The following is a 12,825-nucleotide window of genomic DNA, read 5'->3' on the forward strand; positions in this document are numbered from 1 at the left end:
ACCTTACCCCTGTTAGAATGGCTTTCATACAGAAATCAACAAATGCTGGCAAGATGTGGGGAAAAAGGTACCCTAATCCAATGTTGGTGAGAATGTAAACTGATACAGCCACTGTGGATTACAGTATGGAGGTACCTCAGAAATCTAAATATAGACCTACCATATGACCCAGCCATTTCACTCCTGGGAATTTAACCAAGGGAAAAGAAATCAGCATATGAAAGAGTTAACTGTACCCCCATATTTATCGCAGCTCAATTCACAATAGCTAAGATTTGGTACCAACTCAATTGCCCATTAACTGAAGACTGGATAAAGAAATGGGATATATACACCATGGAATACTACACAGTGGTTAAAAAAAAATGGAAATACTGTTATTTGCAACAAAATGGATAAAACTGGAAATCATCATACTTAGTGAAATAAGCCAGTCCCAAAAGGACAAATACCATATGGTCTCCCTGATATGTTATCACTAATAGAGTACCTAAAAGGTAATCTACAGAAGTTAAATTAACACTTCAAGATGCAATCACTTTGAACAGTCCTTATCTCGACTGTTGAGAAACAGTTTCTTTTGTCCTATAATTTGTTGAACTCTTTATTTAATGTAGAATTAATCATATGTGTATAAAGTTAACTGAAAACAGATCTTAGTAAAAAATAAGAATGGGAATAGCAGAGGAAAGAGGAAAAGGGTTGGGAGTATAGGTATGGTGGGAAGAATCATATTACTAAAGTTGTATTTATGAAAAGTATTAAGTTTGTATTTTTTAAAATTTATTTATTTATTTGACTATCAGAGTTACACAGAGAGAGAAGGAGAGGCAGAGAGAGAGAGAGAGAGAGAGAGAGAGTCTTCCATCTGCTGGTTCACTCCCCAGCTGGCAGCAATGGCTGGAACTGGGCTAATCCAAAGCCACGAGCCAGAAGCTTCCTACAGGTCTCCTACATGGGTACAGGGGCCCAAGGACTTGGGCAATCCCAACTGTTAATTTTGGCTTTCACTGCTTATGCCCCCAGGGTCTTTTCCAAGAAATCTTTGCCTGTGCCTATATCTTGCAGGGTTTCTCCAATGTTCTCTAATAATTTGATGGTGTCAGGTCATAGATTTAGATCTTTAATCCATGTTGAGTGGATTTTTGTGTAAGGTGTAAGATAGGGGTCTTGCTTCATGCTTCTGCACGTGGAAATCCAGTTTTCCCAACTGCATGGGCCCCTGCACCCGCATGGGAGACCGGGAAGAAGCACTTGGCTCCTGGCTTTGGATCGGTGCAGCTCCAGCCATTGCGGCCATCTGGGGAGTGAATCAATGGAAGGAAGACCTTTCTCTCTGTCTCTCCCTCTCACTGTCTATAACTCTACCTCTCAAATAAACAAATAAAATCTTTAAAAAAACAAAAAGTCACCAGTGGGGTCAGTGTTATGGCATAGTAGGTTAAGCCTCCATTCGTGTTGCCAGTATTCCCACATGGGTGCCAATTCGAGTCCTGGCTGCTCCACTTCTGATCCAGCTCCCTGCTAATGTGCCTGGGAAAGCAGCAGAGGATGCACCCATATGGGAGACCCACAAGAAGCTCCTGGTTCCTGGCTTTGGATCAGCCCAGCTCCAGGCTGTTATGGCCATTTGGGGAGTGAACTAGCAGATGGAAGACCTCTTGGTCTCTCCCTCTGTCTGTATGTAACACTGCCTCTCAACTAAATAAATAAATCTTTTTTAATTTTTTTTTTTTTTTGACAGGCAGAGTGGACAGTGAGAGAGAAGAGACAGAGAGAAAGGTCTTCCTTTGCCATTGGTTCACCCTCCAATGGCCGCCGTGGCCGGCACGCTGAGACCGGCACACCGCGCTGTGACTGGCACACCACACTGATCCGAAGGCAGGAGCCAGGTGCTTCTCCTGGTCTCCCATGGGGTGCAGGGCCCAAGCACTTGGGCCATCCTCCACTGCACTCCTGGGCCATAGCAGAGAGCTGGCCTGGAAGAGGGGCAACCAGGACAGAATCCGGTGCCCCGACCGGGACTAGAACCCGGCGTGCCGGCGCTGCTAGGCAGAGGATTAGCCTGTTGAGCCACGGCACTGGCCATAAATAAATCTTAAAAAGAAAAAAAAATGTCACCAGTGAGGAGCCAGCATAGTGGCACAGCCAATGAAGCTGCCTCCTGCAATGCTGGCATCCCATATGGGCACCAAGCTTGAGACCTGGCTGCTCCTCTTCTGATCTAGCTCTCTACTAATAACCTGGGAAAGTAGTGGACGATGGCTCAAATGCTTGGGCCTTTGCATCCACATGGGAGACCTAGAAGAAGCTCCAGGCTCCTGACTTCAGCCTGGCACAGTCCTGGCCATTGCAGCCATTTGGGGAGTGAATCAATGATTGAAAATTTCTCTGCCTCTCCCTCGCTCTCTGTAACTCTGCCTTTCAAATAAACAAGCATTAAAAAAAAAAAAAAAAATGACCAGTGAATAAAGGAAAAACTCCTTGGTTGATTGAAGTATATGTATACACAAACTGTTACAAATATGGGTTAAGGCCAGCGCCGCGGCTCACTAGGCTAATCCTCCGCCTTGCGGCGCCGGCACACCGGGTTCTAGTCCCAGTCGGGGCACCGATCCTGTCCCGGTTGCCCCTCTTCCAGGCCAGCTCTCTGCTGTGGCCAGGGAGTGCAGTGGAGGATGGCCCAAGTGCTTGGGCCCTGCACCCCATGGGAGACCAGGAGAAGCACCTGGCTCCTGCCATTTGATCAGTGCGGTGCGCCGGCCGCAGCGCGCCAACCGCGGCGGCCATTGGAGGGTGAACCAATGGCAAAAGGAAGACCTTTCTCTCTGTCTCTTTCTCACTGTCCACTCTGCCTGTCAAAAAAAAAAAAAAAAAAAAATTAAAAAAACAAACAAACAAATATGGGTTAAAACACTTGAAAAGATATACACCAAACTGATGGTCTTAGATTTGAAAGAACAGAATTACAGGATCTTTAACTATTTTCTACATGTCCATATTGCCCATATCCTTAAAATGTTTTCTTGTCTTCATCTCTATCATCCTTGTAGCAGTTCACAAAACTCACTACTTTCTCTTGGGACATTATGCTCATTCATAGGCTGTTCAAGCTCTCTGGTTACTCCTCCAGTTTTCCCACTTCCTAGGGAGAGCACTCCCAAGACTACTTCCCTGACATCTTTGTTTTCCTATATTTTTGCCCTTCTCTTCCTCTCAAAGATTCTATATTGATGGTGCCAATTCAGTTGTGATTTCCGCCCTGAGCTCCAGACCTGCATATGTAAAGGTCCAATAGACATTTTCGATCATACAGCCTACTGTCAGTCCAGCTCACCACATTCTACCCTTCTCACTCCCATTCTTTCTTTCTTTGTTTTTTTTTTTTTAGATTTATTTATTTATTTGAATATCAGAGTTACACCGAGAGAGAAGGAGAGGTAGAAAAAGAGGTCTTCCATCTGCTGGTTCACTCCCCAGTTGGCTGCAATTCACTCCCTACTGGCTGCAATGGCCAGAGCTGCACCGATCCGAAGCCAGAAGCCAGAAGCTTCCTTGGGATCTCCCACATAGGTGCAGGGGCCCAAGGACTTGGGCCATCTTCTACTGCTTTCTCTGGCCACAGCAGAGAGCTATATCGGAAGTAGAGCAGCTGAGACTCGAACCAGTGCCCATAAGGGATGCTGGCACTGCAGGTAGCAGCTTTACCCACCATGCCACAGAGCCAGCCCCCATCCATTCTTTTGCAAACTTGCTCTTACCCTTGCTTTCCCTTTTTCTGAAAAAGGAATCATCACTTTCCTAGGCACCTCTCAGATCACAAGCCTCTAGAAAGTTTCCAAGTCCAACCTTATTTTCAACTGTTTTCATACCTACGTAGCCTCTTATTATTGCCTGCAGAGACTACTGAAACAGCCTTCAAACTGATCATTCACAGTTGTCAAATTAATCATCTCAAAGCACAGTGCTGATTCTGCTGTTTCCCTGTTAAAATACTCAATGAAATAGAACTGGTATTTGTACACTCATGTTCATAGCAGCACTATTCATAATAACCAAAACAAACCAAATGTAAATTGATAAACGAACAAATGAATAAAATGAACAAATGAATACACAGAATGAAATTATGGTTCAGCTATAAAAAGAAAGGATGTTCTGACATGTGCCACAACATGGATGAAAGTTGAAGACAATATGCTAAGTGAAATAAACCAGACACAAAAGGTTTATTTAAAAAAAAAAAAATTAGAGGCACACTAAAGAATTGTATGATTCTACATCTATGTGGTACACAGAATAGTCAAATTCATAGCTGAAAGTAGAACAGAAGTTATCAATGGCAGAGGGCACAGGGAAATGGGGAGACAATTGTTTAATGGACAGAGTTTCAATTTGGAAAGATGAAAAAGTACTGAGGATGGATGCAGTAATGACTGCAACAACATATGAACTTACTGTCACTGAACAGTACACTTAGAAAGCTAGGCTTTTTCAAGGTTTATGAAGATATCTGATATCACAAAACTGCAAAAGGGCACTGGAACAAAAAAATGAACTAAAAAATAAATTGTTCAATTCTTACATATGTTGGAAAGATTTGATGGCTTGATGGAATTATACTTACAGTAAAAAAGGAAGTTCCACAAAAGCGAGTACATATTCCTCGCACAAAACCTTCATGTGCTTGTATTGTACGAGAACATTTTCGTTCAGTCAGGTTCCAAATTCTAACCTATAATAAAGTATACCAGGAAATGTAAATGTTCAGGCACAGGAATATTACATTTAAAGAAAAACAAACACTAGAAAGGCTATGAATCACTCTACCAGACAGCTAAAAGCAAAATCCTTTGGATTAAAATAATACAATACAGATGGATAAATATATCCACACACGGAAAACTCAATCTGTCAAATCTCTGTTGATTCTACTTTAAAATGTTTGACAACTTTTTCCCTGCCAGAGTAGAAAAATGAGTGTTGAATCACTAATAACAACCTTTGTGGGAAAAACTCACATAAATATCTTTATTATAAACAAACTGGGGCCAACGCTATGGTGTAGTAGGTTAAGCCTTCACCTACAGGGCCAGCATCCCATATAGGCACCTGTTTGTGTCCTGGCTACTCCTCTTCTGATCCAGCTCCCTGCTAATGGCCTAGGAAAGCAGAAGATGGCTCAAGTGCTTGTGCTTCTGCACCCACGTGGGAGACTTGGAAGAAGCTTCTGGCTCCAGATCAGCCCAGCTCCAGCCGTTGCAGCCATTTGGGGAGTGAACCAGCAGATAGGAGACCTCTCTTTCTGCCTCTCCCCTCTCTCTCTGTAACTGTCTCTCAAATAAATAAGTAAATCTTAAAATAAAAAATTATTTTACTTACTGTCAAACTAAGCCTTAAGGTACTCCATTTATAATTTCTTAGGTTAGATAAGAAACTACTAAACTATTTCAAACAGAATTTAGTCTTGAGAATTAACCTGAAGTCAAAGTAAAAATCACAGTAACTAAAAAATAAAACACTTGAAATCTAACTACTTTGAGTTTTAAGTATCAGTATTTAGAATGGCACTTGCCTCTCCATCACATGCCCCAGAAAGGACAGTAGTCAGGCTCTTCGGATGTTTTGCCAAGCAATTGACTCCATCACGGTGACCATCCAGGGAAGCAAGGAATGGTTTTGCAAATACCCGTTCCAGTTTGGTAGCATTTAAAGCTCTTATGTATTCTCGTGGTACTTCGAAAGGGTGTAAAGTAGGATCATAGTTTCTTGGAACTGAAATAAGAATGATTCCTCTAAATGAAATAATTCACATTTTATATTTCTCATGGTGTTTTGCAGCTAAACATTCAATTTATTAATCAATAAGCCTTTAATTAGGGATTCTGTTTAATGCTAATTAACATGAAGAATACAAAAGTATAACATCTGTCCCCAGAAACCTTTCAAAATCACCATAAAATGGAATGTATACATCTTATAAAATAATTAGACTACACACACATACACACAGCTTTTCCTTGTTTATGTTCTATTATACACTTCTTAGAAAATACACACACACATTTTTTCTTATATATGACCTATTATACTCTTTAACTAAGTTTTACATTCTCATGGTCAGGGTTTCCAATAATCTTCATTTACTGTCCTTAAGCCTAGTACAGTGTGTGGCACAAGGCAAGTGCAAGATAAGTGTTCACTCATTTGAACTTTAAGCTCCTTGTGGGGCCTAGAACACTATTAATCCCTGGTGCTGAGCGCTACTGATATAATGTTGTGGTTATAATTATATTATATAGTTGCTCTTTATTAAGCACTTTCCATGAATGTTTACTTAAAATACAAACACACAGTTCATCAGGCGTCAGCACTGTTCCAAATACCTTATTGGTATTTAATCCCCACAGCACTCTATGTGTTAAGTTCTATTTTTCTCTTACGTAATAGGCAGGAAAACTGAGGCATATACAAGTGAAGTAATTTGCCTATGCAATAGAGCCAGGATTCTAACCAAGGCAGTTTGGCTCCAGAAACCATGTTTTTAAACTATTCTGGTATGCTGCCAAACATGCTGTCTCAGCTAATATTTACTTAGGAAATAATTCTAAGTCCACATATCTTAAAAAAAAAAACAAAAACAAAAAAACCTCAATGTGTAAAAGTAAATGCATTTTCTTTCCCCAGCATGTCACCCTGTTGTTTCTTCTGACTCTGTTAATGGCACATTGTAGTCAACATATAGAAAAGCTGAGCCTTTGTTCACTGTCACATATTCTATCTTCAATACTTCCCAATACCAAAATCAAAGTTATACTCATGTTTTTTTGAAATACTAATTCATTTTTCCTTAGTCACCTAGTTTTGGCCCTTTAGTACCTTACATGTGGACTACGTAATATCATCCCTATTCAACTTGGTGGCAGCTTATAGTATCAGATTAATCACCCTAACACATGGCTTTTAACATGTCAGTCCCAGGCTCAACAACTTTCGAAGGTCCCTACAGTAGTAGTTTCCAAATTTTTTTTTTTTGATTATGTGGCCCATTAGTAATAGTTTTTAAGTCCCTCCTCTCAACATATGGATATTTACTGAGAGCTTGATTTCTTTTTAATAATTGCAATTTAACACTGTGATAGATTATTTCAGTTTATTTCAACCTTTGCTTTTAATGGCTGCCATAGTTGAGAGATTCAGGCAGGACTAGCTTTTGCACACTGCTTTGTTAATAGGAGCACAAGCTAATTGGGACCAATTCCTTGCTTTGCATAGTTCTGTGGTAATAGATCTGACTCAGTTACTGTGAGTCTCTCACAGATGAGAACTGGTTCGGTTAACATGGTTCTGTGCAAAGCAAGGATGGACTGACTTCACAAAGATGAGCAGATCGAAGAGATAATGTCCATGGTTAGCTACCTTTATTTGAGTATATTTAATTTTCAGTCCTACCCACTAGTTTTGCAAAAGTTCTTTTTCTTTCTTTCTTTCTTCTTCTTTTTTTTTTTTTAAGATTTACGAGGCCAGCATTATCCACAGGAGGTAAAGCCACTACCTGGGACATCCCATATGGGTGCCAGTTTGAGACCTGGCTGCTCCACTTCCAATCCAGCTCCCTGCTAATGCTCCTGGGAAAGCATTGGAAGATGGCCCAAGTGCTTGGGTCCCTGCACCCACAAGGGAGACCCAGAATAATCTCTAGGCTCCTGGCTTCAACCTGGCCCAGCCCCAGGCTGTTGAACCAGCAAATGGATTATCTTATTCCATCACTCTCCTTTCTCTCTATAACTCTGCCTTTCAAATAAATAAATAAAACTTTAAAAAAAAATTTATTTGTTTGAAAGGCAGAGTTACAGAAAGAGAGGGATAGCCAGAGATCTTCCATGTGCTGTTTTACTCCCCAAGTGGCCACAATGGCTGGGGCTGAGCCAGGCCAAAGCCAGGAGCCAGCTTCACTGGTTCTCCTACCTGGGTGGCAGGGACCCAAGAACTTGGGCCATCTTCCACTGCTGCTCCCAGGCCATGAGCAGGGAGTCTGATCAGAAGTGAAGTAGCTGGGACACAAAACAGTGCCCATATGGGATGCTGGTGTCCCAAGTGGCAGCTTTGTCTGCTCCGTCACAACACTGGCCCCACAAAACTTATTCTGAGGTGTGTCTAGAAAATAGCCATCTCTCTGATGTCAACAGCTGTTTCTGCAACAATTTGGTATTGTCATAATTTTAATAAACAGTTTTTAATTTTCAAAAAGCCAATAGGCAGCCTATTGTGTTCCCATTTTTATGGAGATAAAAATGAATCTTTATATTTTTACAAACCTTCATCATTGTCAATACAAAGTATTTTAAGTGATGTAAACATTTCCAAGCATACATTTTCAAAAGTTTCTTCACAGCACAAGATTTTTTTAAAAGTAATCACGTTCTCATTCAACATTAAAATAAACTCTGAAGGAAAAAGTTTTACTTTTTTCTAAAAAGTAATAAAAAGCAAAAGTCAAAAATCTTATCATTTATAAGCCACAGAAGAGTTTGGCAAATTAAGAAATGCTTCTACATCATTACGTTCTACAACTCTTGTTAAGAACTTTGGCATGACATAACCAAGGAACTTCTACATGAAGAAAAATTTTATGGTCCCCCTTATCACTTTACACATTATCACAAAGATTATTGTATTTAAGATAATATTATCGGGCCTGGTGCTGTGGCATAGCAGGTAAAGCTGCCACTTGCAGTGCTGGCATGCCATAAGGGTGCCGAATTGAATGCCAGAAGCTCTACTTCCAATCCAGCTCTCTGCTATGACCTGGGAAAGCAGTAGAGGGTAGCCCAAGTCCTTGGACCCCTGCACCTGCGTGGGAGACCCAGAAGAAGCTCCTGACTCCTGGCTTTGGATCTGTCTAGCTCCAGCCATTGCGACCATCTGGGGAGTGAACCAACAGATGGAAGACCTATCTTTCTCTCTGTTTCTGCCTCTCTATAACTCTTTCTAATAAACAAATAAATCTTTAAAAAAAAAAAAGATATTATCAGTGCTGGCACTATGGCTTAGCAGGTAAAGCTGCTGCCTGCAGTGCCAGCATCCCAAAAGGGCAGCAATTTGAGTTCCCGCTGCTCCATTTCCATTTCAACTCCCTGGTAATGTGCCCAGGAAAGCAGTGGAAGATGGCCTAAGTCCTTGGGCCCCTACACCCAAGTGGGAGACCTGGAAGAAGCTTTCAAAGCTCCTGGCTTTGGATCGGCCCAGCTTTGGCTGTTGCAGCCATTTGGGGAGTGAACCAACAGATGGAAGATCTCTCTCTTCTCTCTCTGGCTCTGCCTTTCTGTAACTCTTCCTTTCAAACAAGTTTTGTTTTTTTGTTTTTTTTTTTTAAAGATACTATTATCCTCTAATAAACTAAACTGTAAAATGCTGCAATAACCTAACGGTGGAAGCAAGCATACCTTTGTCAACTCATTTTTTTCCCAGGATGCTATTATATGGAACACATGTATTTAAATAAGCCAGAGATGAGGATGTTGGTGTTAATCCAAGTATTATATAAGAATTAATTTGTTTTTTTTAAGAAAGAAAAAAAGCCCTGAAATTCTTACTGTTTTTGCAACACACCTAAGACAACCAATTTATACACTTCTGACCTACAGAATAAAGCTCAAACTCTTTTATTTTGATTTCTTTGAAAAGCAGAGAGACAAAGAGAGAAATCTTCCATTTGCTAGTTCCCTCCCAGATGCTGCAAGAGCCAGCGCTGGGCCAGGTCAAAGCCAGGAGCCCAGAATTCATTCTGGGTCTCCCACAAGGATGTCAGGACTCCAAGTACTTGAGCCATTACCTGCTGCCTCAGAGGGTGTACAGCAGCAGGGAGCTGGAATTAGGATTCGAACCTGGGCACTCTGATGGAATATGGGTGTCTCAGGCAGTGTCTTAACCCCTGCAACAAATGTCCACCCCCAAGCTCTTCTCTGCTCTTCTAGAATCTGGTTCCAATTCATCTCTCCAATTTCAAGTCCTTTCTAAGGCCCAGGTTCAGCCAAACTGGTTTATTCCCTGTAACCCAAAACTGCCTTGTAGTTTTATCATTTTAGAGTCCCTGTACATGCCATTTCTTCCACCAAGGACATGTTCTAACTCTCATCCAAACCTATGTAAACCTAACACATCTCTTAAAAGTACTAAATTTAAATCTTATGTCTTCTGTAAAGTTTTTCAAATCACCGCGATCACAGCCACCTCTGAATCCATACATTCAGCAAATAAACATTCAGCAAACACTAATGGAGCACTTGGCACACACAACCACTGAGGGCATCACAGCTGATGAACTTGTGGCACTTATTTATGTCAGGTGTCAACACAAGTTAATCAGCTACCTCAGGATTACCAAGGCAGTTTTAAAAATATAGTTTCCTTGGTCTCTATTCCAGTATCTGGTATCACACAACATCTACAAGGAAATAACACTTTAAACAAAACAAAACCAAATGAATAAAGATAATAATTGTCTCCTTTTACAGAACCCCAAAACTTCATTCTTCCATTTTGCTAGCAACATTTCCACCAGAAAGTAAAACAGGGACATGTTATAGAAGTCAAGACTAGAAGCCTGGCCGGCACTGCAGCTCACTAGGCTAATCCTCTGCCTTCGCGCCAGCACTCCAGGTTCTAGTCCCAGTTGGGGCGCTGGTTCTGTCCCGGTTGCTCCTCTTCCTGTCCAGCTCTCTGCTGTGGCCTGGGAAGGCAGTGGAGGATGGCCCAAGAGCTTGGGCCCTATACCCGCACGGGAGACCAGGAGGAAGCTCCTGGCTTTAGATTGGCGCAGCGCACCGGCCGTAGCAGCCATTTGTGGGGGTGAACCAATGGAAGAAGACCTTTCTCTCTGTCTCTCTCTCTCACTGTTTAACTCTGCTTGTCCAAAAAAAAAAAAAGACTAGAAGCCTAACAACTTCCAAACACTGAAATTTCATGATAAGCAGTCACCCATTCATTCAAACACATTTAAAGCAACCATATGTGCCAGCTGCTGACTAAACATAGTGCATACATGAAAAGGATTCTTCCCCTCTTGCAAGCTTATTCTGATGGGAAAGCCTGTGTTAATCATAAGACAATGTGGTAAACCCTCTGACAGAAGCGTTAAAAACATATGATGGAAGCAAAGAAGGGGCTGTTAAGTGGCGGCGGGAATATGCATAGGGGTAAAAGAGGGCTGTTCAGAGGAGTTTTCCTAAGGAAGTAGACAAGTTGGTAAGGGTACATGCCACAGGAAGCGTAAAAGAGAATGCCTCAAATGCACTCTCTCTGGCCAGGGTGAATCTAAGCTACCTGTGGAGAAAGTAGTGGCTGCTGAAAGTGGACATGAAGAAGGGACTAGAGAGGTGTGAGGAGGAGAGCTGATGTCAAGTTTAAATGACAAATTTGCATTTGAGAAACATTCCTATTACGTAAACCTACCCTGTAAACATCTTGTGAGCAGAAATCATATTTACCCCTTAGCAATCCTCACATACACACTGATAATCTCTACTACTCAATTAAAATAGTGAAATGCTATTCCAAGGGCCGGCGCTGTGGCATAACATGTAAGGCCACCACCTGCAGTGCCAGCATCCCATATGGGCGCTAGTTCGAGTCCTGGCTGCTCCACTTCAAGGAAATGGCTGCTCCATCCAGCTCTCTGCTATGGCTTGGAAAAGCAGCAGAAGATGGCCCAAGTGCTTGGGCCCCTGCACCTGTCTGGGACCTGGAAGAAGCTCCTGGCTCCTGGCTTCGGATCAGCATAGCTCCGGCCATTGCAGCCATCTAGGGAGTGAACCAGCGGATGGAAGACCTCTCTCTCTGCCTCTCTGTAACTAAATAAACCTATTAAAAAATAAAAAGAAATGCTATTCCACCAACCCCTCATTTACACTCCAATGACATGGCCCTTCTTGCTGTGCATTAGGTTCATTCTTGACTTAAAGACCTTTGCACCTGCTAGTCTCCTCACTCGGAATGGTCTGCTCACACAAGCTTAGCTCCTAGCCATTTAGGCATCATAAGCTACCGTTCCTAAGTGGTCAGATTGATTTTGGAGGAGCAGAGCTGTAAGGATAAATATATCTCATTAATTTCATCTTCCCCTCAAACTTTCGGTAAGAACTGTTGATAAGAGAAAACTGACAGCTTTGAATCTCGTCGTTCCCTCTTCCACATCCGTAAGGATGTAAAGTGAAGTGGTAAAGTGGCCAGGAGTGAGAGCAACAGGAAGGTTTAAAGAAGCCCGTTTAATTCTTAAATCCTTTAACCCACGAGTTTGGCCCATTCAAATCATTCAAATTCCACTTCGAATACAGGGACTTGAGGACAGAATGCAACAGCAGGACATGGGGGAGACGGAAGTATTCCCCATACAGAAAATGACGAGTATTTCCCACTCCAAACCCGAAGAAATTCTTGGGAAAGAATTTGAAACGACAGCATCCGCTACTCGGTTCCGCAATGGCCCTAGCTACCAAAGCTTGCCTTGGGAACTTGTGGGAAAGAACGAGGCTGGGACGCTAGGTTCCCCCTAACTTCCACTCTGTGGACACCAAGGCCAGACCCCAGGATTCGCGGGGGGCGTCCCACCTCTCTGTAAGTCCAACTTGGTTTCACGGACATAGTTGTCCGGGTTCCGGCTCAGCATCTTCACCTTCATGTCGGCGGCTCTTCCTCAGCAACCCACACGAGTTCGTGAGCCGCGGCGCGGACCCCCGCCGCCGCCTCCCGCACATGCGACTTCCGCTTTCCTGACACTACTTCCTGTTACGTACCTCCGGGGAGCGGAAGCCGGCCGGCTCAGCT

The 12,825-nt window shown here is 42.5% G+C and overlaps 1 protein-coding gene across 1 annotated transcript in view; it reads right to left on the reverse strand.

Annotated features, from left to right (window-relative positions):
* Nucleotides 1–12,771, reverse strand: part of DCAF13 (DDB1 and CUL4 associated factor 13) — a 51,164-nt gene extending 38,393 nt beyond the window's left edge. Inside the window, exons 1-3 of the mRNA XM_062188148.1 lie at nt 12,610–12,771; nt 5,576–5,775; nt 4,628–4,735 (exon numbers count right to left, since the gene is read on the reverse strand). Coding sequence (XP_062044132.1) covers nt 4,628–4,735; nt 5,576–5,775; nt 12,610–12,679 — 378 coding nt within the window. The 5' untranslated portion in view covers nt 12,680–12,771. The remainder of the gene's footprint in view (nt 1–4,627; nt 4,736–5,575; nt 5,776–12,609) is intronic.
* Nucleotides 12,772–12,825: the final 54 nt, after the last annotated feature.

This window comes from Lepus europaeus, chromosome 4, assembly GCF_033115175.1.
Source record: "Lepus europaeus isolate LE1 chromosome 4, mLepTim1.pri, whole genome shotgun sequence".
NCBI classification, from domain to species: Eukaryota; Metazoa; Chordata; class Mammalia; order Lagomorpha; family Leporidae; genus Lepus; species Lepus europaeus.